Source organism: Chaetodon auriga, chromosome 4 (assembly GCF_051107435.1).
Source record: "Chaetodon auriga isolate fChaAug3 chromosome 4, fChaAug3.hap1, whole genome shotgun sequence".
Taxonomy (NCBI): Eukaryota; Metazoa; Chordata; class Actinopteri; order Chaetodontiformes; family Chaetodontidae; genus Chaetodon; species Chaetodon auriga.
The window spans coordinates 14,687,300-14,711,640 of NC_135077.1; the positions used below are offsets into that span (position 1 = coordinate 14,687,300).

A 24,341-nucleotide genomic window follows, 5' to 3' on the forward strand; every position below is an offset into this window, starting at 1 on the left:
AATAATGAAGTCATTTCATGTCATGCATGAGATGAAACAATGACTTTGCATATTTTGACAGCAAGCCCATTAAGTCCTGCAGACTTAGTGATGAGGCCCTCACACTGCCTGGTGTGGAAGCCAATAAAACCAAAGGGAGACGGGGTGAATAACTGTTGCTGGTGTGATTCTATCAGGGGAGATGAGTTTCAAAAAGCAGGCAGGATGAATACACAAAGGGAAATAAGGCACGGTGCAAAGGGTTGTTTTTAATACTTTCATAAACTGTTGGAGTGCAACCTTGAAACGCCCCCCTCCTACATTCATCGAGTCATTCATTGATCCCAGGCTCTGCATCAAAGACCGTTCTTATTTCCATTTTTATACCATCTGGGTGAACGCCACCTGTGAAAATGAGCTGACAGGTTCACAGAGGGAGACTTTGATTGAAATGCTACCAAAGCAATCAGCTGTTACAGTCTACCATATTAAGGCCTGGGGTGTTTGAAAACAATTATGACTGGAAGGCTTACTCTTTCTGAACTATTGAACAACTTTGATTGAAAGCCCTTTGCATCAGTAGTGGCTGCCATGTAAAGTGTTCCAAAGCCATAAAAAAGTTGTTTGTGTGAGTGTTGCTGTAAAAGTAATTTCACATCTCATTCCACAGCTTCCTCTTGGTGATCATCCACTCAGCTGTTGACCAATATACTGCCATGTGTGAGGTAAAACTTTAACAAGATCACTTTCGATATGTTCTGTCATGTCATGTCATACAAATTGACATATGTATTCTTTCTGATTTCCGTATCTGGGGAACTTAAAAGGATTCCTTTAGTGTTGGAAAGCCTCCTTCAGGTTTGACCACTTTTACATTTTTCTTTCTTAACCTTCAGTGGCTTACATTTTGTTTCTGAGCGCTATACAATCAAAGTCTAATATTCAGTCTCCTATTAGCTCTGGATTGGTCTCCGCTGTGGCTGACCCCTAATGAACCAGTCAACTTAGCACTGCAGGATAGCAGCGAGACAGACTGTCAACTTCCACAAGCTGAGTCTTCTCTCAATATTTCCTGACTACAAAACAGATGGAAATGAAAGGCAACACAACGCCGAGCACAGCAACTTGTTTTTGTTGGCTGCTCCGATGCAGAATGTTGACATGTAAACTTCTTCTGAACCTGACGCCGATACGACGAACAAAGACATCAAAAAGTCTTCAAGGGAAAACATGAGACTCACGCTCTGTGACAGGAGGTGAGCATGGTGTGCTGAAGTGTACTTTAACTTTGCGGAGGCTGTTAATATTCTCACAATCGTTGGTGAGGTTACTAAAAAACCTCAGTAACAATGTAGAGAAGAAAAAGCATGCGGCAATGCTAACTTTGTAGCTTTTAGTACTGGGCAGGTTGTGTACAGTGTGTTTATCAGAGCTTTTTTTTTTTTTTTTCTTTTTTCATAAAAACAGCTGCCTGCTGTGACTGTAAGCAAGGCTGATGAGGAGTTATCTATTTCCATGGGAAACACAAATATTTGACCAATAAATATCCTCTGCTGATGATGTGACTTTGATGTTGTAAACAACCAGCAATATCATGAACTGGGTCAAACAGCATCTAAAAGCTCTAAATGTAGAATGCTTGCTGGGTAATGGCAGCATATACTCATCCAAAAGAATTATGCAATGTTATTATGTATGGAAAAATAAAGCAAAAATGTCTTAATAGCCTCTGTTCAGCTCAATCCTGTTAAGACTCCATTTGCAATAATCTGGCTAACAGCATCAGCTGAATGCCAAATGTGAAAAGTATTACCCACATGTCCGTTTTCTAGAACATCTTTATTTGAAAGGATTTACAACACAAACTGGCAGCACTTAATTTAAATGGCATCTGTTTTTTGTTTTTTTTTTAACCCTTGGTTCTTCTGCACAACTTACATACACACAAAATGTGTCCCTTCCAACAAAACAAAAGAAACAATTTGTCAGGTTTTAAAAAAGTGAAAGGAAAAAAGGGGGAAATATTCTGGCAGTTCAGTTTGTCTGTGATCTTCATAAAATAGGTAAATCAGTGGCTCAAAAGACTTTCAGACCAGAATGACGGCAGTCAGTGTGTGTGAAAGGGGAGACGGGGGCTCCTGAAGAAAAACACCCCTCAAACAACCAATAATACAAGTTAATTACCTTCCCGTAAACTCTAAACTGGGAACAAAATTCGGATGCTTGATTTCATTTTTTTAGTTTAGTTCAACGTGATCAGTGGTTTATGTTAGCTTATTAGAGACAGTCTGAGATGACTCACTGATTATCTGCTGGTGTGTTTGGACCGTCACAGAAACGGCGTAGCTTGTGGCTGATTGACGACTATAGAGCCCAAACTGAATCATATAGAAATATCTGTACATTACTGCATCTGACCCTTAAAACTTATAAATCTCTTTTCGTTGTTGCAGCCACATTCTGATTCATGTGAAGTACAAGTAGATAATGAGCAGACACTCAGGTCACAATAGAATCATTACAAGTGAATTAAAATATGTTCTTACTTGGCTTTTGACATTTATGGTGTGAAGCACCACAATTTTTGCATTCACGTAGTAAAAATAGTGGATGACAGATGCTCGGTGGTCAGGCTGCATGAAAATGGAAGCAAATTGTGCTTTTGCCTACTTGGGTTAGGAGATTTCCCAGCAGGGACCTCTGCCAGGTTAACACATGGCAAAGCCACACTGACACTTGACTTTGACTTTGGGGAAAAAAGCGAGGGTGTTTAGATTTCTTCTCTTAGCTGGATGAACTGGGTTTCGTAAAACTGCAACAACAGAAGGGATAACAATGACAAAAAAGGCCCTTCTATAGCAGGATTAAATTAAACTCAGGCTATATGAGATCAAATGCATGAGAGAATGTTTTGCTCTTCATCTATGAGTTATGGGAGAGCTGATGGTTGGTAAACAGGACAGGAAAAGTGGCGGCAAAATTCACCAAACGCCAGCACTGTTCCACCATAAAGTAAATCTTCAGAGGGTGATTTCCAGAGAGAAAGTTTCAGCTACCAGCCAACAGAAAGGTAGTGTAAACCAACATGACATTTGATTTAGGTTCTGCCTGTCACTGAACATGAATACACATAAGGCTGGCATCAAGTCCCTTTCCTTCCAATCAAGTCCTAATGTGGATTCCAACGGCCAGCCTCTCATTGACGAGAAAAATACTGTTTTTCAACTACTGAACACCGTCTACTTCCTCAAATCACGAATGATTGGCGCCATCTTGAAAAAGTGGCTATAATGAAAGTTAGGTGTGAACGGAGGATGAAGAATGAGGAAAAGGTAGATGAGTAACAACAAAATGTAGATTACAGAGGGCAGGGAAAGTGACAGATGCCTCTGCCGGCTGGGAAACAACATTAAGTTGTTGAACTCCAAAACTCACTCTGGTGTGCTCGCTGTCTGCTGCTCCAAACTTGTATGAAAACAGAGCAGGTTATATAATCTACAAATTGCAAACTGAATAAAAACTCAATATCAATCTCAGCAGCCAACAAGTCACTTCACCAATAAAGCTTTAAATTGACCTAATGTGGAAAATAATTCACTCCCTTATGATTCAAAATTGTCAAATTATCATTTTATATAAGAAAAATGTGCAGTCAGTCTTTGTAGGCAACCACCAGAGCCACGCAGTCACTTTCCCTCCCTGTGAAGGAGACGAGGAGAGCCGAGGAGAAAGGAAAGCTCGAGTTTTTAGGCCATGCCTGCTGCTCCTGCGGGCACGGCTGTAGAGATTGTCGCAGTGTTCAGGCCTTTCCCTCGATGTCTCTGACCACCTCTCCTGCGTCCTCCGCCTCCCGACTTGAGCTGCGGACAGACAGGAACGCCACAGTGAGCCAGCTGTAGCATCAAATCAGGTTAGAAGAAGAAGCAGGTGAAAGCGTTTGGCCCACAACAGTTTGCATGTTAGGATACATTTCCGATGAACAGGAATGCATTTCAGGAAGGAAGGTTAAAGGTAAAAACTAAATTCAAGGTTTTCCTCGGGGAAGGAAGAAGATGAAAAAGGTGAGTCAGAAAAGTTCAGCGGAGGTGGAAAGCTCCCTACAACTTCCCTATTCACTACATATACAGCTTATTGTGAAGTGATGTAGCACCTCTGCCTTTTTCTGAAAGTTATTGTTATATTTAACAAGCATAATAAATTCATGACATTAGAAGGCGTGCTCTTCATTTGGAGGGGGTTCCTCCACCTCCACTACAACACACTGCAGAAAACAAGTTGTTGGCAACTCAAAAAAATGGCTGAAAAATCCAATTAGAACTAATTGCAGTACTTCAAACCTTTTAATTAAAAAGCTGACTCTCAAAAACACTAATTTTAATTATTAATTTCCACGACCAGGGAAAACCAAAATGAATTACAGTATTTAAACGTGAAGTCTTTGTAAGTAATAGGGACAATCAGTTAAAAAGGGAGAAAAATAACACAGCATGAGTTAGAAATTCTTCTCTTTTAAAGGCAAGTACCTCAGCTGCCTTGAAATCAAAAACCACTGGGGTCCAGTTCAGTAACTACTTAATTAACTGCTTAATTGCTAGAAAGTGAAGCTGCTTAGTGGCCAGCAGTAAAACACAGCAGCTGCTTTGGAACAGCTTCCAGGTGTGACTCTGAAACCCTGAACATAAATAAGACGGTACTGAAAAGGAGTTTGCATGCTCACAAAACATCAAGTGATTAGAAAGTGAAGAAACCAACAGTGAAACAACATCCAAGCTGAAGAACACAAGAACCTCAACAGAACTACCACAGTCTGCAGAAACGTCTTTACCTTGTTTTCTTTGTTGCCATCTTTACATAGAGCCTCCTCCTCTGCCACTGTCTGACGAGGCATGCCAAGACAGGGAGAGAGAGGGAAAGCGAGAGAGGTGGAAGCACAGAAGCAAAGTGTTAGAGTCGAGGGGAAAGAGCGTGAAGGGAAGAGGACGCAGAGAGGAAGGGTGAGGAGGTGAGAACATGGGAAATAATGGTGTGGGGTGTAACACAATGAGGAGGTGAAGTCAGGAGATTATGGACAGGGAAAGAAAACAACTGAAGGGAGATTTTAGGGGGAAAAAAGAACCAACATGGGAGGAAGAAAAATCACGTAATTTAGGGATGAAGCACAACAGACAATTAACTGACAATGGAGTCAAAAGCAGGAGGAAAAGGAAACAAGTAGCAGCTTCAAACACACAAAAAATGTTTTGAATATAATCTTCCCTTTATTTTTAGGATGTTATTAAATATCAGTTAAACGAAGAATACTTCCCACATAACAAGAGAAAATGTAGTTTTTACTCAATTCTGTTCTTTTTTTAAGAAATCAGTGATATTATCCTGAATCGTGGGTAATTGTCCTAAATTATGTAACAATATTGTCAGTCGATTAAAAAAAAAAAATTACAAATTGATCAAAGATTGAAAGTTCAGGATTGAAAATTTGCATTTTTTTGGTGCAGTTGGCATTGTTGACGTCACATATTATGCATACATAAACCATGTATTACACATCATGGAGCTGAAAACTGAACTGGGTTTACTCACTGGTAGCTGTGCTGTGTTCGGGCTGGGCGGCCGTGCTGTTGATCCAGCCTCCTCATTGGCTGCTGTGCCCTCTTTCGAAGTCTTCTTAGCGGCCTGCATCTTGGCCTGCTGGGCCTTAGCTGCCTGAGTGTTCACTGATTGGAGAAGCTGAAAACAGAAATGCAGCCGGTGTCAGTCGACCTGCATGAATCACTGTTGTTGATATTAACACTCAAATGGTATGTATATTGCTGAGATCCCACACCTTCGCTAAAATACAGAAAACATGAGCTCCAGTACCTTTGTGATGGTGCCCACAGCTTTAGTGCGTCCCTCCCTGAACACCAGTTTCTGGTCACAGTGCAGGTACTCGGGAGTCTTAATGAAGCGGAAGTGGACTGTGGCCTTGTCCCCTGTCCGCAGGCAGTCTTTGTTCATGTTCAGGATGGTGGCGGTCTGCCTGATGCTGCCACAGTGGACTGGTGTGATGGAGAGAGAGTGTGACCCAAGCAAGACAGAAAATCCAAGTGCAACTGCAGCCAAAGTGTACTGCAGACAAACTGAAACTACATGAACTAGTACGGATTTATTAAATGGATTCGACTGTGTGGCCACTAACCCATGGCCTGGTATCTCGGGGATATCGTGGTGGGGTGGTGTAGCACCAAAATCTCAGCCTCAAACTCCCAGGTGGCCTGTGGCATCAACTTCGGGGACACCATCACCATGCCTTTCCGTATATATGAACGTTTGATCTGTGACATGGAGAGAACGTACAAAGAAGAACAAGGGGAACTAAAGTGAATAATGAAGTTGTTGAGGGCGATGAAGCCAAACTAGAATTAGAGACAGAACGCTACCTCCACCCACACGTTGGGATTTGCATGCATTATAAAACTGATTATGAAGTTAGGAAACTCATTTGTATGCATATCACATCCAAAAGTTTTGTCCTTTTCAGAAGATTTTAAAAATTTTGAGTCAGGTTGTCTATACGCTCTTTTTGCAACACCTAAAAAACCTCAAATGTTCTGTGATTCGGCCAAATTCTTCTCCCACGAACCTTTTTGAGGGCAAAGGATGCTGTCTGGCCACCGCGAACCTCTCTGACGGGCATCCTCTTGCGGTGGATGGACTTAACGGCAATGGGGATGAAGGTGCCCAGCGGGTCTGGGCCTAAGAGCAGCGTGTCGTTGAGTCGTATCATTCCACGTAACGTAGTCCCTGAAACGACTGTGCCCACACCCTGCCAAGAGAATATCAACAGTGGGTCAGATTGGTTCACGGCCCCTCTTCCCCTTGTTACTGTGGTCATCCATAGATAGTCTCCATTCGTGTGAAGCCTTGAGTGTCGTCTTCTCTGCAATCTTTGTCTGCGCAGAGGAGTTTCTACTAGAGTGTAAAGCTACGAAACTTCACACCTTATCATGACTTTTCACGCAAAACCCACAAAGTAGTATTTTCACCACTATGTCAGCTGCCACTGCTTTCACCCACAGTGAAAGGTGTCAAGGAAGTGTGCAGAATGTGCTTGATTTTATATTCTGCTCTGCTGTTAAGAGTCGCGACGGTCTCTGCACCCACATTTACATGGGGGTTTTTTGCCAGTGAAGGCACAGATTCAGTCCAGTGTTTTCGCTCAAAGACATTTTCACATGACACACTGCTGCTGAGAGACACACCGGCTTGTGTATTGGCTTTTTGTAACCTGCAACAGCAGAGGCTCTCACACTGCTGTTATCTCCCCTCAGGGCTTGATTTAACATTTCAGACCCCCATTATTCGCTATCTGTTTGGCCCATCCCGTGTTCATGTTTTTCAAAAAGAAAAGCAAGGAACCAGAGGAGAAGAGAGTGACTGAGCTAAATTAAATGCGATTTTGTACCGGCACTGAGTACGTGTCATCTATTTGGAACTCAGCAGGCTCATCGTTGCTGAAGTTGGTCCTAGAGGAGAGGAGGTTGAGGAACATCTTCAGCAGGTCCATGTTCTCCCCCGTCACATTTGAGATTTGAAAAATTGGACACATCCTACGGAGGAGGGAGGGAATCAGAGGAGGAGAGAAAAGTATGACTGTAAAAACAATCTGCACAGTAGTTAAAAGACATGATGAGGATGCATGAAGAAAGATGTTTCAGTGGAAACGTACATGCTGTCTTTTGAGCTTCAAATACAAAGTGAGGCTGCCAATACTAAGTATTCTTCATCTGGTCTAATTTCAATAATAAGGGATCCAATGAATTTGGGAACCTGGTAAAATGAACTGAATTTATAAAACAAAAATCCTTCATCAAAACAGTGGTGAGGAAATACTGAACCAAGTCTACAATCTTACCAAACACAAACTGAAGGTTTTTTTCAGTACTCACTATCCTCAGAAATGCTGTGTGCTTCACACATTTTCAAAATACACATGAAAAGTGAAAAGCGTTGCAAATCGCAAATAACTGCAAATAACTTTAAGCCAAAATCTCCTATTTCAATGCAATTACTTTTATTTATGTCAAATTACTGTACTGAAACTGTACATCTGCTTGTACACAAGTCACTCTTGAAAAAGAGATCATGATCTCAATTACATGTTTTAATAAAGAATGAAATTAAAAAATATCCCTTTATCGCGTCTATTTGCCTTTACCTCTCAGAGCTGAAGTTGGAGGCTGTGACGATGACATCGTCCTTGTTCTGGACCAACACGGGGATTTTTCTGCAACCCGGTGACTTTAATAACCTCTGTAGTAATTTTAGCGTTTCTGTGGATACACACACAAAGACAATTCTCAAAACAAATGCAACAGCTGTACCTGGAAACACACGACACAACTGAACAGATGGCAAATGTACAGAACATTATCATGCTTGACAAGGAGCTGGATGTGAGGGGTACGTACTGTACAATAAAGAATCTGGAGAAAGGGCAGGCCTTTATCAGAGACAGCCCTTCTATTTTGTAAAAGCATATTCAATCATATTTTAGTAAAACTCCCCGTTTTCAAACTGCTCCCATTTGCTTTGATAATTTGCTGTTTGTGTGAACTTCCTCATTTTGTTTGACTTTAAAACCTTTCCAGCAGTTCAGGTTTACAATTCCAAACTTTCCCTTAGAGTCTTTTATTGTGAGTAGTGTTGAGTTTCATACACACCACCTGAACATCAATCATTTAGTGTATAGAGGGAATTAGGGTCTATAACCATTTTCAATAACAGAAGGCTGTGTTTTAGTACTGATGTCAATGTTGCTGAGGGACTGTAAATTCTGCTGAATTTAGCATGCAAAACATTATTCTCACTAATAACTGTTCGCAGTCTGTGTCTGCGGTCTGAACAAACAGAGACTTCAACAATAACTTATCTTTGTCATGTTCGGGGAGATGCGATGCTAATTATTAAAGCTAACTACTACAGCTTCTTTTGGGATCTCACACTAACAGGTCTATGAGTTAAATAAGCATTGCGGTACATTGTCTCTTTACCTTGCAGGATGTTAGCAGGACACATGTCTATCTTCGTAACTACAACAAACACTGGCACATTTAGGGCCAGTGCCAGACCCAGATGCTCTTTGGTCATGCCAACGATGCCAGCGTTACTGCCAACCTATGACGAGAGGCGAGGAGCAGGGAAACAGAAGAGGGAATTGAGAACTGACAGCCACAGACTAAGCAACAACACAAACACACACACACTTTCCCAGTGCTCTCTGCTCTCTCACCATGAGCATGCAGAAATCAGGCAGGTGTCCCGTCATGCCGAAGACAGTGGTCTTGAGGTACTTTTCATGGCCAGCCAGGTCGATGAAGGTGATGACCTTTGAGGATTTCTCACAGATCTTAGTCCAGTCTAGGCCGCCGCCATGGCTGTCTGGCTTGTTCACCACCTAAAGAAGCAGAAGCAGGTGGAGAGGATAGAGGATGACTTGACAAAGTATGTGAGTGGAACAAAACTCCAAATGAAAGGGAAAAATGCCCATTTCTTTATTATACTCATATCTAATCTGAATGGAAAGTGTATTCAAACATGCACTCATTATTATTATTATGATAGACTGCAAGTTCAGGAATTACATTGACAGGACATTTGAGCGAGAAAAATACAATTTAAAGAAAGTTCCTGTTTCTCCTTCACATCACAAGCATCTTCATACTGTATAATTGTAAGCAATGTGGAAGGTTCCACTTCCTATGTTGCATGCAGAGTGTAATGATGCATTGTTTTGTTGCTGTGGTATCACCTTTCACAATTAGTTAGCTAATCAAGTATTTCTACCATCAAATATAATTATACAGTCAAATCATTGCCTCTCTCCAAGTACTGTTCTTAATGCATGAAATATAGTTCAAAGGTCTTTAAAAGAAACTGGAAAACTAAGACTGGTGCTGACACTTTCCGCACTTTACACTTGGCATGCCCATCCTGAGCATTAGCAGAAGCTCACCTGTCCCTCCTGGTCAAAACCCAGGATATCATTGCCCACACTGCTGGTCCTGCCGCTCTCCATTTCATGTTTGTGTCTAAAGAGCTTCTGGCGAGCAAAGCCTCTGCCATTGTCCAGCTCACCGTGGGTCAAAACCCCCAGCAGAGTGCTCTTCCCCGCATCCACATTCCCGACCACCGCCACTCTGGAGACAGGAGAAAGAACATGAAGAGGTAGGGAGAGTGAGGACTACAAGTGCAGAGAAATATATGTTGCTATAATGGTGGTATAATGAAGTTGGTACACATCCTCTCTGATAAATGCTTTAATTGAGCCTGTACCTTGTTTAATGTGTTATTATTGGTACTGTTTCTGTTTTTTAGGGCAGTACCTGTCTCAGAATTTTGTCAGTTGAAACACTACAGCACCATTCAGTACAAAGATTCAACTATTCATTCTCCCCATTTTTTCCTATCTGCCATCTGTCAGACCATCTGCCAATCAATATCGTGTTTTACCTTTAAGCTCAATTTTAATGCCTTTCTTCTTCATCTGTCATGTGAAAACATCAGACTTCCACAGTTTGAGAAGGTAAATGTCTGCGCTTTGCCTATAAGTCAGTTTGAAAATCCAAGCGTGTCACGGAGCGTCTCTCCTGCCCGGCTGCCGACAGCCCTGTCAGCCAAAGAGTCAATCACAGTGGACGGCAGCAGAGGAGGTTGTACCACCGTCTGGTTCAAAAGTGGTTGAGCTGACTTGACTGACAGTCATCACCGGAGCAGCCGGCAGACTGGAGTCGTGCTGCCCTGCCTCACACTATCCGGCGTCACGCTGCCTTCTGTTTCCATCACCTGTCTCCGCTTCCATCACAGCTAGTTTTGTGATTTGTGGTCATTCTGAGACTCGGTTCGTAAAGCTTACAGCCTGCTCTGCTGTTTCTCCTGCATACTGCTCCTGTACAATCATGCAGCAATCAACTGAGGGTCTTCTCAAATGATGACCCAAATCATCTAGTTTTAGGGGACAGTCCAAATTTTTATTTTTTGTCCAACAGGCTGTTGCAGTAAATGACCATGTGTCCTCAGAACAACCTACTCAGTAGTAGTAAATGAAAATACTTATATTTTTACCTGACTTCCAGGAAATCCTGCTCACCAACACGCCGGCGGATGAGGTAGTCCTTAATTTTTCCGCCAGTGTCTGTCCTATCTCTCAGCCAGATCAGGTCAGCCTCAATCTGTTCACAGAGCGACCGCACCGTGGCTACCGACGCCTCCATGTCCTTGTCATTCAGACCGTAGTCACCCCCATCTATACAGAGAAGAAAAAGAGAAGGGCAACAGAGGGACCACAGGAGGAAGAAAACAGAATTACTCTGATGCAGACTAGAGAATGGCTAACATAATATTACACATCATCTATTTAATGTATGCTTTTATTAAGAGTGCCTTACAAAGCAGTGATAGACTTTCCAGACAATGTCTGGCAAAGGTCAGGGCTAACATAAGGCCTCGCCCTGGGAATGTCCCTAATTTGCGATATGACAGGGTGGTGACCAGGAAGACAGATACCACACTGAAGGCAGACTTTGTAAGAAAAAGAGTAAATAAACAGGTGGTTTAAAGGACAGGTTGGAGTGGGTGTAGTGTGGAGATTGTGGAATGTGGATCGTAAACTGTGTCGGAAACAATCCAAGAACAGAAGGCTTGTAGATTTTTGAGGCTGCTACATAGAGAGATATCTTATGTAAACAGACGACAGGAGTCTTTTTTAGTGAATGACTTACTATATGGTTGAAGTAGCTCTCTGCTGCTTCTCTCAATATAAGCCACAAACACACTGCTCCTAACTGCCCACACAGTCTAGTTCTACTGGATGGACAAATGGAAACACCCAGGTCAGTCTACCAGTCAGTCAGCTGCTCTTCCAGCCAGTCAGACAGACATGAACTGGTGAAGTAGTGACATTCCTTGTGCTGTGCGCAGAAAATTGACACCCTTTCACACATGAACTCTGACCCCCTCAACAGGCCACATGGGTCACATATGTTGCTGTAACAGGCAAAAAATAACTCTGGTTGTCAACAAAAGCTCTCGTGTTTGAGTGTGTGGCAGAGGGTTTCAGAATGACAACTGAGTAGCAAACAAATGGGGTTCGCTGCCTGGGAGGACACACAGCTGACAGAGGTGATGGCTCTGCTGCTACACACTGGTGGCTTGGCTTTTCCCTAAATATACTGAAAAGCTACTTTCCCCAGCTACTTACACAGATGCAAAACAACATATTCCATTGATTTTGATTTCAAGGTTTTCCTGATCGCCTTTAAAGCTCTTCATGGTTCAGCTCACAGCTACACTGCTGAATTGCTGCACGCCTATGAGCAGAGCACAGCCTCAGATCATCAGGCAGGGCTCTGCTGGCTGTTCCTGAGTCCTTGCTCGAGACTAAAGGTGACCTTGCTTCCCCAGTCAGGGTCCCTCAGCTCTGGGACTCCCTGCCTGAAAATCTGAGGCTTGCTGAATCAGTGACATCTTTGAAAATCCTTCTCTAAACATGTCCAGTTCTGATACCTTGACTTCGATAGTATTGAAGCATTTCGGTCTGTCAGTGCCATAAAAGTACCCAAGATGCTGCTGGGCTCTGCGATTACCGAACATAATTTTTGTTGTATGCCAGCAGTGATAAACGTCATTATGTCTTATTGGCCTCAGTCCTGAAATGTTTTAATCATGGCTCAAGGATGTAAAGCACTTTGTAACATTGTACAGAAGGTTAAAGATAATACAATGTTCTTTTTGAGCAGCAAGTGACATTGTCCATCCCTCCAAAGCTCAGCTGTGAGTCGCAAATAAGCACCAGTCTCACACATTATGAGAGTAAGTTTCGCCTTTGTTTCCCCTGTTTTTTTTTGTTTTTTTTCAGTTTCTATCCTAAAAAACTAGCTGGTAAAATGTAAAAAGTCTTTGGTGCCATCTACGGGACATGTTCAACACACACCAACTGACTGAAAAGTTTACTTTTCCAAAACTAAGCTACAGTCCTCTCAATGTTACAGAGTATCACTTAATGTGACATTTCCAAAGCTGAACTTGACATTGACAACTTAAAGCCCAAAAGCAACCAGTCCTTCATAATTCAACATGATCATTTTTTCCACACGCCCACAGGACGTTGCCTTGTCAACGGCGCTCTCTTTGGGAAGTCTAGCACTGATATCAAAGGTCCATCTGAGTTTAAATCAGATGCAGTCATGTTTTTCTCAGCAGACAAAATCTGTGGATATTTAAGTCTATGAAATACAAAAAAAAAAAATGTAATTTCGTATTCAATCACCTGTTCATCATCATTTTAGTTTGACTTTCATTATTTTGTATTTTTGTCTTGTCTTTTTTTGTCCATGACAATATAAAGAGATTTAATTATGTTTTTATTTCATTACTATGTTCAGTGTATCAGAATTGTCTTTTCAGAAGTACTCGGTTTCTGTTTGGTAAAACAAATTTTAATAACATCATTCTAATCATTTATAGGAAGTGGTGGATGACTATGTCACCTTTTCATTAATAAAAATAACACAGCTTCTTATTTTATGAGATTTTCAACACTGGTTATGATTATTTCTGACTGTAAAAGCATTAACAGCTACTGTGCATGTGAAAGTGAAAGCCTTGAGGCCAGTGCAGCATCAGTAAAGGTCCGGTCAGAGCAGAGGTGTAGGACAACACACTTGGCTGAAACTTACCAAAACTACTCTGACCTACTTGCAACACATTAATTTCCCTTTCTTCTGCTGTATGGAAGAAAACATAACCGCAACCACATGTAGAAATCAGTCTAGACATACAGAACACACGTTTCTTGTGTGCTCACTCTTTAAGTCAGCATACAAATGATGCACCGAGACTCACTTAAAACCACACTTGTAATATTGACATGCACTGCCTTCTGCTACATGCTCATTTAATATAACAATATTCTTGGATGGGTGTATAACAACTCCTTAGCTGGTATTCTATTGAATTATGTGCTGTTGGATGGACCAAGTGTTTGTCAACAGAAGACTTCATCCTTAAGCTGCTTGAGAGTTCGTGACCCTTACCTGAGCCCATCCCAACCACGTAGATCGTCTCTCCACAGCCTTCATCTATCTGCTCCCTCAGATGTCTCAATAATGAATCATACTGTTCCCCTGTTGGACTCACCAGGACCAGCTGAGAAGTGAGAAATGGGAGAAGAGATGAGGAAAAAAATGTGGAAAGGTTAAGCAAGAGCAAAAAGAGTCAATCAAGTCTTTTGTATGAGTCTTGAAGTCACAAGTTTAAGGAAAACAAATCATAGCTTTTGCTTTAAGGCTGTGTGCTCTGCATAACAGTGACAACGTTTTATCAGTTCAGTCTGATGCCTCAGGCTGCTCCTGCAACGTTTGCACATACAGTAGATTTAACTTACCCCGTGGATGGGTAACCTGCCAGCTGGATGCAGTTACATACGTGTCACTTTCTGGTGTTTTGCACCGCCAGCTAAAAATGCGCTGTGTGAGGCTTGTTAAGGCACTGCACAGTATTCGTTCACCGAGTCGAAACAAAATGCTGTTTGGCTGGAACATCTTAAAACTTAACGTTACTAGGTGCAATTTACAGTGAGGCCCACCTTGCTGCTTAAGTCTAAATGATCCACGGACTCGCCGTTTGTACCCTCGCCGTCTTCAAAGCCCTCTCCGCTGGATGGATCGTCAGGACATCCCCGATCCGGTGCAAACATACAAGCTGGCACTATGGACTCTGCTGCTGGTATTGCACCCGGGCATAACGCTGGTTCTGTCGCCGTTACCGACGCCATTTCTAGAGATAGAAGTAACGCAAACGCAGCAAATTAAATAAATCAACTTACATCCTTTGCTTGGCTCCACTAGCTAATCTTTAGCCATAACAGTTAGCAAACACAGAAAGTAAGTTTTATGATCACAGCCAGCTAGCTAATGCTAACAAAACATCGAACTTGCTATTACAATATGTAAGTTAACACTCTTGAAATTGAAACAATAAATAAATCACCATAGCCGTAAAATACAAACTACAGTTTCAAACGTACGGACATCTAAATGGCTAATAAAGACAAATTAGCTAGATAAATAAAGCTCTTATGAAATGAAGGCATACCAAAAGTTGCTAACTAGCTGACAAGCTAACTTATTTATTCGGGTTAGCTTCGGTTTCTGAGCACTGAGTGTATGACACGCCCATCATAAAAGAGAGGCAGGGGATTGGCTATCGTACTCAAAGTCACGCCCATTGTGGTGAGGTACAAATACATCAGCGTGAGGCTCGGGTGAAAAGCCTGACCTACTTTCAGACAAACACACACACACACTAGGTATGACATAATAACAATAATAATAATAATAATAATAAATAAGTTCAAGATATGAATTTGCCAAAATAAAAAAGTATGATAAGGTAAGGTATGGCCATCAAAAACAAATAAATTATGAATCAATAATTATTTATTTAGTTATTTGGTAAGGTAGCAAATTACATTCAAGGGAATATCAATTAAAAAAATATTTCAAGAATGGTGTTTATCTGTTTGTGCAAATTAATTTTTAATTTGTTCTCCTCCAAGAGAAAACCTTAAAGTCTTGAAGGCCAAGCTATACTGAAGTGAATAAAAGGTATCAGTTGAATAGCTGTGAAAATGCTTACCGCACCCTGTTTTTTATTGTCATTTATATGCATATCAGAAAAAAACTATATTCTTCCGTGTATCCTGAAGGTTTTACAATAGAAAAGGTTTATTTTTCCCCTTTCTTCCTCTTCCTGTTCGACTTTGTACATTATTTGTTGTGGAGCACCTTATGATAATTATGCACATGCATATAAACATACAGAGCACTTCAAATACCAACATACCAACACCAACAAGTTCCACTGCCTTCTTATACAAACACATTGTGTTTGTAACGTGTTTTATATAGTTTGCCTGCAAATGTATCAGGTTTTCTCTCACAAGCTGCATGTCATTACACTACAGTAGATTTGTTTCTGGAGTCAGTCTCCAAATAGAGATGAAATTAATTGAATCTTATTATGTTACAGTAGAAAATGAGGGGCAAAACTCAGTTGTCAACAGTGTGTAATATACAATTCACAGCAACACTGTCCAAAACACTGAGTGCAAAAATGTCATTAACCCACAGTAGTAGTAGTAAATGTTCTGAGGCGACTTTGACTTTCATTATGAAGGTGGATTATTTTTTAAGATACTATATAAACATATATTAAATATATTTTTATATGTGTTGTCATATGCACATTATTACCTTTAGTCAGATTTCAATATTTATTTTCATGACAGAAAATTTCCATCTAAAACTGCAGCTGACATGTTATGAACCAGAACAGTGACTGAATTGTTTCATTGAGGGACAAACATCATCATATGTGACTGCTCTTCTTCTTCTTTTTTTTTTTTCTAAACCCCCTCCCTATTGGTTGTTTCCTGCCCCTCAGCGTCAGTGGGGCTATATAAACCACTCACCTGACTGCAAAGGCTTGTCACTTGAAGCACAACCCACTGAAGACAGCAAAGATGGTGAGTGGTGTGAAAAGATTCATTCACAGGATTTGTCTTCATTCTCCTCATGGACGAATGTCTGCCTTCATAAGCGTGTTAGTCCTTGTCTTAGGTGTGGCATTATACTAATCCCAGAATGAGAATGTTTGTCATTTTCTCCAACTTTTACAGCCATATTCTGTGCGCTACACTGACTGTGACACACATCAGAGAGATACTGTATATATTGCTGTTTGGCTTTCTGGTTGCATTATCATCAAATCAAACAAATATTCACACATCGCAGAAGAGATATACTTGAAAGAGCTTTGTGCAGAGTCATTAACATCAATTCACTGATGTTGTGAAAGGGGCTGATGGCTTAATTTCAAGTCCAGAAAGGAGTGAAAAGCCTTGGTAGCATTAACACCTTTCTGATTTTTTCAGGAACTGTTTTGTCTATAATATGTTGTCAATCATTAACACTCATCCCAGGGACACAGAAATGTTTCTCACTTTTACAGTGCGATTTGATAGAGATGTGTGATAAAGGCTCAGTGACTTAAATTTCTAGAATTTACATGTACTTTTGCCCAGGATGTGCTTTGCTTCATCTGTAAGTAACACTTTTCAAAATCTGAATTCGTACCTCACAGGTTAACTTGGCCACCTCACAGTAGAGAGTCCTGATCGTCTTTGATCCCTCTGAAACATGCATGTATTGTAATACTATACAATGGTCTGGGAACAGAATGCAGTGTGCTGGGATGTTGCACACTGCTCCTAAACAGTTATAATTAATAGTCGGACTCAAATTCCCACAGGAATTAAAAAAAGTGTAACTTTACTTAATCATTCTCCAACACCTGCCTGTGCAGTCAATGATAAACCAGTACTGATGACTTTAAAGGATATATTGTGGGTGTGGTACAGGTAGGGCCAGAATGTTGAAATTCGTGTGCAACCATCAAGTGATGCTCAGCACACAGATAGGATGGAATTGTGTAATTGATTAGATGAACCACTGACTGTAAGGAAAGTTCCTGGTAGGCTATGTGTGAGTGCAAACCTTCAAAAATCAATCTTCAGTGATTCATTAGGTTTGCTGGTTTTACATTATTTTTTTTATTTTTATTTTTTGTCATGTAGGCACACACACACCCAGTGGTAGCTATCTAGTGTCTAACATATAAGGTCCGTGTGTGGGTGTCTTTTTATGGTTTTACTGTCTCTATATGACGAACATATGTCCAAGAACAAATAGTACGCATTCATGTTAAGGTACTTTTACAGCCGTGGGCTGTACGGTTGCACCCTGGTTGATCATCAACAACGAAGATAAGAGCACCTAGGATCATTAATTCTCCCACCAAAGCACATGGCACACAAATGTTTCTACTTTTCTCTTTCAAATATCCCTAAATTACAAGTTACAAAATTGTTTTAGCTCACCCATCCATCCATCCATCCATCCATCCATCTATCCAAACCAATTCCCATGTTTCTCTTTGTCATTTCCCTTCACAGAAAGTCAATGACATGTCATTCAAGGAGGGGCATGAGTTAAAGGTTTGCCTCAAGCTCAAGGATGACTGCAACTCGTAAGTTCCCCTCATAAGAGGCAGCCCTGCCTCCTAGAAATCACATTCATACACAACAAATTAGCAACAGCAAATGAGTTTTGAGTGAAGTGTGCCAACCAAATTACATCTTCTATTAACATAATGAGGAAATGTTGAATAACATACCTGCCAAGTTGCAATATTGTTGATACTGAACGAGTATTTCATTGGTTTTCTGCCAAAAACAGGCAATCCTGCAGTGCACTGTTCACTTGTTGTTCCATGTTTTAATGGTTATGTTTAAGCACTGGTCTATTTAAATGCAGAAAAAGTCAGGAGTGACTTGAAACATGAGATTCTTTATGAATATTTCACTGAAAGCATGATCTTTCTCAAACCTTAACCAAAGTGCTGTCATTGGCTAAACCTGAGCACAGAGTCTGGACGTGACCCCTGGATTCTGGTGCCACAGTTCTGCAGTTTGCCTGCCATCCACACCGACCGCCTCCCTGCCACTCCAGTGCAGTTCATACATGTTACATATGTGTTTCAATCACTCAAAGAAACACTGACTCTGAACATCACAGTGCAACATAATCACAAATGCATATCAGTTGTATATAAACATAATTTGTGGGAAGAGAAGTTGTCAAGTGGTGAAGAGCTTTCTGAAATTGCTCCAGATCCCTTGTCTCTGGTTCATACAGTTCAACTTTTAGGACTTACATTTAATCAAGAGGAAGTTGACACCGTGTACAGTGAGAGAGACTACTGCTTTCACCCTTTTCTCATTGCAGTCTTTGACCTCTGTGTTTCTGCCTCCACTGCAGCTTTGCTATCAACATCGGCCATGATTCTGAGAACATCGCGTTGCACTTAAACCCCCGTTTCAACTACGGCGGCGACACCAACACCATCGTCTTCAACTGCTTCTCCGGGGGGCACTGGGGTGATGAGCAGCGTGAGGGAAATTTTCCCTTTGCGTCTGGGGAGGAATGCAAGGTGTGTTGGGAGAGCATGAGGGTGTTTGTCAATTGTCCGCAGTCTCGCAAATTTCGGTTTCGTCTGAAACCAAACAACAGAAGCGAGTAGTCTCTTGCATGCATTTAAATACAATGTTTAGTTGAAAGGATGTAAGTAGGGAATCTCAGTGTATGCTTTAGCCTGTACTTTGTACTCTGTACTGTATTTTACATCACATTCTGCAGCACCTAAAATAGCAAATATCTCATTCCAGAGGCAAATTTGTCAAAGCTTCTAAAGAATTAAGTTGGATTCTTGTGGTTTTATCATTGTTTACACAATAAAGGCTCAAAGCTGCTTTTGGGTGTGATTATAGTTCACCCACAGACCTGCTGTGTCTGAAAGAATATTTTCTGCAGACCACTGACAAAGTACTTTTCTTGTATCATTATAGTCATTTGACTCAAGTTGAAATTTCATAATGTCTTTTGCCATAAGCAGGTTATCAGTGGCCTTGGTATCTGTGCTGTAACACTTCAGTCAATATACACTGAGCTACTGTGTAATCATGAAGGGATTGATAGGCCCATAAAAACTGTCTCAGTCAATCTCAGTTATTCTTTTTACAAACTGTACATGTTCATGTTGAAAATTGATTGGCACTGAAACCTAAATCCTTTGTCTTCTCAGATTTGCATTAACTTCAACAGTGAGCAGTTTTACATCAAGTTTCCTGATGGCTCCATGACGAACTTCGCCAACCGAATGGGAGAAGTCAAGTACAAGTACATTAATGTCTGCGGTGATGCAAAGGTCATCAGCATCAAGATCAAGTAGAAGTCCAGCTCGTCTCAACCCTTTTGACTCGTCTGCTTTACATTAATGAGGCTTATGGAAACATAGCACTAGAAATGTGTACCAACATGGAGTGCTGATGTTGTAATAAGAGGAACTGGCCTAAAGAGGGCGCCACTGTACGTCTTACCTCGTTGTGCCTGCTTGAAATCTCCTCACTCACTGGAGTTGTTAATAAATCCTCTGAAGGAAAGAATATCCTCTCTGACTGTGATCATTTCATATGCAGCATTCATGAAATACAGACATTATATCCTGGAAATCTAAAACAAAGACACTGTTTACAATGGAAAGAGAATTAAAAACTGTTGAGATGAGCAGATGAGCTGCTGAGGCTGCATGGTGACCATAGGTGACAGTTTAATAAAAGTTATGATAGTATTATTCTGCATAAATCTGGATGTCTGTTAATATGTAAATTCAAGTCTGTTCAAAAAGGTGACTTGGGTGACAATTTTATACTAAAAAGCACAGAGTCGTTCATTGTCTTTCTGTGAGACGCCTGCAGACGGACTCCCTTCTTGCTGTCTCGAGTATGAGATGACAAGAAAGAGCCTGGAGCAGGAGAAGTTGTCAGATTATAGACAATACATTATCTTTGTAGACAGGATGACTTTGTTCTATCATCAGAACAATGTCAGCACAATAAGCACGTCATAATGTGTTGTACAATCAAGACAAATGGTTCACTTAATCAGTGCATAATAACATACTGTACGTGGTGTCATGGTCAGCAGATTATGGCACACACACACGCCTGATCATATGACATGGTTATTCATTAGGCTTTAAGACAGTGAATACTTATGGTTGAGTAAAAGAGAAGATGAATAATAAGAATTCCAATTACAGTGGTTAAAAAAAGAAAGAAAGAGCTGTAAATAAGAATTCATCACTGAGGCCTGCAGAGTGAATGTAGCCAATATATCGACTGGAGCAGATAATAGCAGATGGAACAGGCTAATCCAAAAGAGGGACAACATATGACGAAGGTGAGATGAAGCAGATACTTAGGGAGACAATTTGCAGCAGCACTCAAAGAAGCGGTGGCCCGAGGCTGAGGAATGTGGCACGATGCAACTACATTCCCTGGAAGGAGATGAAATATCCTTTACAGTACGTGTGCGAGTTTATGCACGTGTGCAAGGTGGATGGAAAATGGGAGAGTAAAAGAAAAACTGGAAGCAGGTCTCCACATTTGATTCCATTGTCCAAATATTTTTTTTACAGTAAATGCAAAGTAATTGATTGCTGTGATGAATTCTTGTGATCAGTATTTCTTCCAAAATATTTTCAGAATGACTGAAAAATTCTCTTTTTGTTGCTTTTCCAATGCAAATAACTTGTATTTTAGCTAAAAGATACAAATCAAATATGTATTTGTGATAACAATAATATCAAAAAGGCAGAACTGGGGATTGTTAGACAGGCAGAATTTGTACAGTGATAAGCGTTAGAATATACAATACACAACACAAATCAAATACTGTGGCATTTGTGCTGTTTGTCCTCCAACCAGCAGACTTGCAGTCAGACTTTCATGTTAGCAAACATCCACCTGCTGTTCTCTGTTCTCTGAATCCGTAACAGCTTTGGTTACAACTCTTAACAGAGCTGGAAATGTGTAGCGTCACACTGCCTATGTTTGCAGCATTTACAAAGTTTGTAGAAAGTGCTATTTCAGTTTACAATCTCACAAATGTGACATTTTTCAGTTTTATACAAAATTACTGAAACAAAAATGTCCTCTCTCACACTGATGAGGGCAATAATAACATGCTCTTGCTCAAGTGCCTACGTTCAGTAATCATGAATTCATCCACTAAAGGTCCTGCAGTGGTGTAGTCATTACTGATCCGGGGTCAGCTCTGCTTGAACCCACAGATTGACCTTTTTGAGCCAAATAATCTTTATAGTTCCGGGTCAGAAGAGTGTAAAGAAATGGATTGATACAGCTGTTCCCATAGGTTAGACATGTGACAAAGAAATTCACATAATTATGAGCAGCTGGAGACAAAGCTCTGAGGGACTCTGGAGAGAACAGTTTGGCTAGCTGCCATGCCCAGAAAGGCAAGAAACAAGCCCAGTAGGCCACTACAATGCTAAAGATCATTGTCACAACTTTTTGTTTGAGTCCTCTCCGCCGGGCAGAACGGCTGCCACCTCCTAGGCTAGCCTGTGCTGCCCAGTAACGCCTGGCTAGGCCCACATACAGCCCAACGATTACCAATCCCGGAACTAAAACACTTGTAAGAAACAGGACGGTGATATAAGCCTTGAAGGCCTCAGGGGTCCATGTAGGGAAGCAGATCCTCTTAACCAACCCAGCTGCAGTCGGCTTGCCCACCCTGAGTCGGATCATCACCATCATGGGAAGCGTCAGCACGAAAGCTATCCCCCAGATCATTCCTGCCACTAGCCTTCGCCTGCGAGACGAGGACCTGTGTGCGCTGAAGGGCCTAGCCACGGCACGGTAACGTTCCACGCTCATGGCAACCAAAATGAAGACGCTGGCATGCATGGTGAGGAGGTCGAGACTCAACAGGATGCGACAACCAGCCTCACCAAACAGCCAGTCATGGGCGAAGTATGTGCAGACCACGAAGGGGATGGTGGAGAGGTAGAGCAGGTCAGCCAGAGCCAAATTGACGATGTAAACGTACATGGAACCTGTCCGGCGCAAAGCGGCTGAGCGCGTGATGATGAACGTGTACGTGTTGCCTGCCACACCCATGGCACACATCATCATCAGTGTGGCACCGAGCAGGGATGTCACCCAAAGGCCCCCACTGCCTCCACCACCAGCACTCTCCTGAGACCCTCCATCTCCAGGTCCTGGGCTCAGGACAAGTCCCAGCTGCGGAGTGATGGTGGCATTAGGAGTGCAGTTCATTGCGAGTTCACAGATCACGGATAAGAGGTCAGGCCCGAATGTATAACAGCCAATTTGCAGGGAGCTATATGATGGTTTGCTCCAGCATTAAACTGGACAAGGTTTCAAAGTCTGTGTAGGCAGACCCCAGATCGAAGATGGCAGCTGATTGTAAAGATTTTTGAAAATATGTCCCACACAGTCCAGGTGAATAGCAAACATTGCTTGTCATAACTCATTATAGAAACTTGTTCAAACCTGTAAATTGTTGGAGCTAAATCCAAGATATAGGGATGCAGGGGTGACAACAACAACTGTATTTATCCATGAAGACGATGTAGGTAGACCACTGACATGGCTAGCAGCTTCAGTGACTGCAGAGCTGCCTGTGGCTTGTAGTGTTTATCCACAAAAATAAGGTCCTCCACACAGCCATGATCCCATACTTCTCCAAAATTGACAGCGTAAAAGCCTCCAGAGAAGATTTAAGGCATCAAGAAGCCTCAGGCGTGAGACATATCCTCAGTTACTAAGGACAGGGATTTCTCCGCTGGGCTGAAGTAGATCTGGCAAGGGTCATTTGGGAGCAGCAGAGTGGTGCAGTGAGTCAGGACACTGCCTTTCAACTTGAAAAACTGTGTTCAAAATCTCTGATAGCGAACTCCTGCAGGGCCGAGGTGTGCTTGAGCAGGACTTCAGTTGCTGACATTTCCAGGGACAGACTCCTTATGGGGATTGATGGTGTCAGTTTTAGTACAGGGGAGAAAATCTCCCTTTCCTTATTCATTTCCTCTGTGGTGACCTCAGTGCATGTCCAGGTTTGGTTCAGGTTTTTAGTCAGGCTTGAATCAACAGCTGTGATATATCCAGTCAAAATTTGCCTTCTGTCTTCTAGGTCTCTAAGTCCAGACACCTAAACTGATCCTTTGCTTTAATCCAAATGTGCCTCTATCTCCATAAACGCTTTCATGCATGGAAGATGAACCTTCAGCTTCTCCTCAGATCTCCAGCCCGTATGTGACTCTCCAGTTTGGTAGAAGACTGTTGTGTCTGTGTTCTTTGGAGCTGTGCTGGTCGCAGTCCTCTGCCTCCTCTCCGCTGCCCTCCCTCTTTCTCACCAGGGTGAAAAACTAGCATGGGCCTATAGATTTATGAGATATTCCTCTCGGGCCTCAACCTGCTGTCTCTGAGTTTCAAGGTGTTTTAGACACCCAGAAATCACAAGCAGGGGCAATTGTGCACAACCACACACAATTTTGCCAATTTTGTAAATACAGCAGCCAAACACATCATACAGATGCCGGCATGAAGAAATTGCGTATTTATTCGTTTCAGCTCATTTTAGAAGTACAATCACGTCATACTCAGCAGTCATTTATGTGCCTGCAAAGGCAGCACAAAACTGCTTTGTCAAGGTCAGAAAATCCTTTACATTCAGACGAACGTTGGCTACTTGGTTTAAGTCTGAACGCACTGCTTTTAAGATAACTGTGGCTTTGTTGAGACTATATATTTTTATTAGTTTTGAATTCTCCACAAGTGAAATTTTTCCTCTTGTGTCAGCAGGTAATTTGCTTACGTTATC

The 24,341-nt window shown here is 41.6% G+C and overlaps 3 protein-coding genes across 5 annotated transcripts; 1 reads left to right on the top strand and 2 right to left on the bottom strand.

The window, feature by feature from the left end:
* Positions 1-1,799: 1,799 nt before the first annotated feature.
* gtpbp1l (GTP binding protein 1, like) lies at positions 1,800-15,185 on the bottom strand. Of its 3 annotated transcripts, XM_076728784.1 has the most exons (15): positions 15,112-15,185; positions 14,603-14,793; positions 14,052-14,163; positions 11,083-11,263; positions 9,974-10,157; positions 9,251-9,415; positions 9,012-9,135; positions 8,177-8,291; positions 7,424-7,568; positions 6,602-6,784; positions 6,158-6,293; positions 5,839-6,017; positions 5,560-5,706; positions 4,805-4,855; positions 1,800-3,839 (listed from the first exon to the last, which is right to left on the bottom strand). In XM_076728784.1, exons 2-15 carry the CDS (start codon positions 14,789-14,791, stop codon positions 3,726-3,728), a joined length of 2,025 nt encoding a protein of 674 aa, XP_076584899.1. In that variant the 5' UTR covers positions 14,792-14,793; positions 15,112-15,185; the 3' UTR covers positions 1,800-3,725. The 3 variants fall into 3 exon arrangements, with proteins under 3 accessions (XP_076584899.1, XP_076584901.1, XP_076584900.1); XM_076728786.1 differs by lacking the exon at positions 4,805-4,855; XM_076728785.1 differs by lacking the exon at positions 15,112-15,185 and having other exon boundaries at positions 14,603-14,900.
* Positions 15,186-16,456: 1,271 nt separating this feature from the next.
* On the top strand, positions 16,457-19,866 carry lgals2b (lectin, galactoside-binding, soluble, 2b). The gene is made up of 4 exons (XM_076729053.1): positions 16,457-16,543; positions 18,032-18,105; positions 18,897-19,068; positions 19,720-19,866. The coding sequence occupies exons 1-4, from the start codon at positions 16,541-16,543 to the stop codon at positions 19,864-19,866; spliced, it is 396 nt and encodes a 131-aa protein (XP_076585168.1). The 5' UTR covers positions 16,457-16,540.
* Positions 19,867-21,706: 1,840 nt separating this feature from the next.
* uts2r4 (urotensin-2 receptor 4) lies at positions 21,707-22,777 on the bottom strand. The gene has a single exon (XM_076729285.1). The coding sequence runs from the start codon at positions 22,775-22,777 to the stop codon at positions 21,707-21,709; it is 1,071 nt and encodes a 356-aa protein (XP_076585400.1).
* Positions 22,778-24,341: the final 1,564 nt, after the last annotated feature.

Coding starts and splice junctions, on each gene's coding strand:
- gtpbp1l (XM_076728784.1), bottom strand. CDS start 14,791: ATGGCGTCGGTAACGGCGACAGAACCAGCGTTATGCCCGGGTGCAATA. Junction 11,264..14,051: donor CGTGGTTGGGATGGGCTCAG/GTAAGGGTCACG, acceptor TTCTCTGTATAG/ATGGGGGTGACTACGGTCTG. Junction 8,292..9,011: donor TCCTGCTAACATCCTGCAAG/GTAAAGAGACAA, acceptor GTGTATCCACAG/AAACGCTAAAATTACTACAG.
- lgals2b (XM_076729053.1), top strand. Junction 18,106..18,896: donor CTCAAGGATGACTGCAACTC/GTAAGTTCCCCT, acceptor CCTCCACTGCAG/CTTTGCTATCAACATCGGCC. Junction 19,069..19,719: donor CGTCTGGGGAGGAATGCAAG/GTGTGTTGGGAG, acceptor TTGTCTTCTCAG/ATTTGCATTAACTTCAACAG.
- uts2r4 (XM_076729285.1), bottom strand. CDS start 22,777: ATGAACTGCACTCCTAATGCCACCATCACTCCGCAGCTGGGACTTGTC.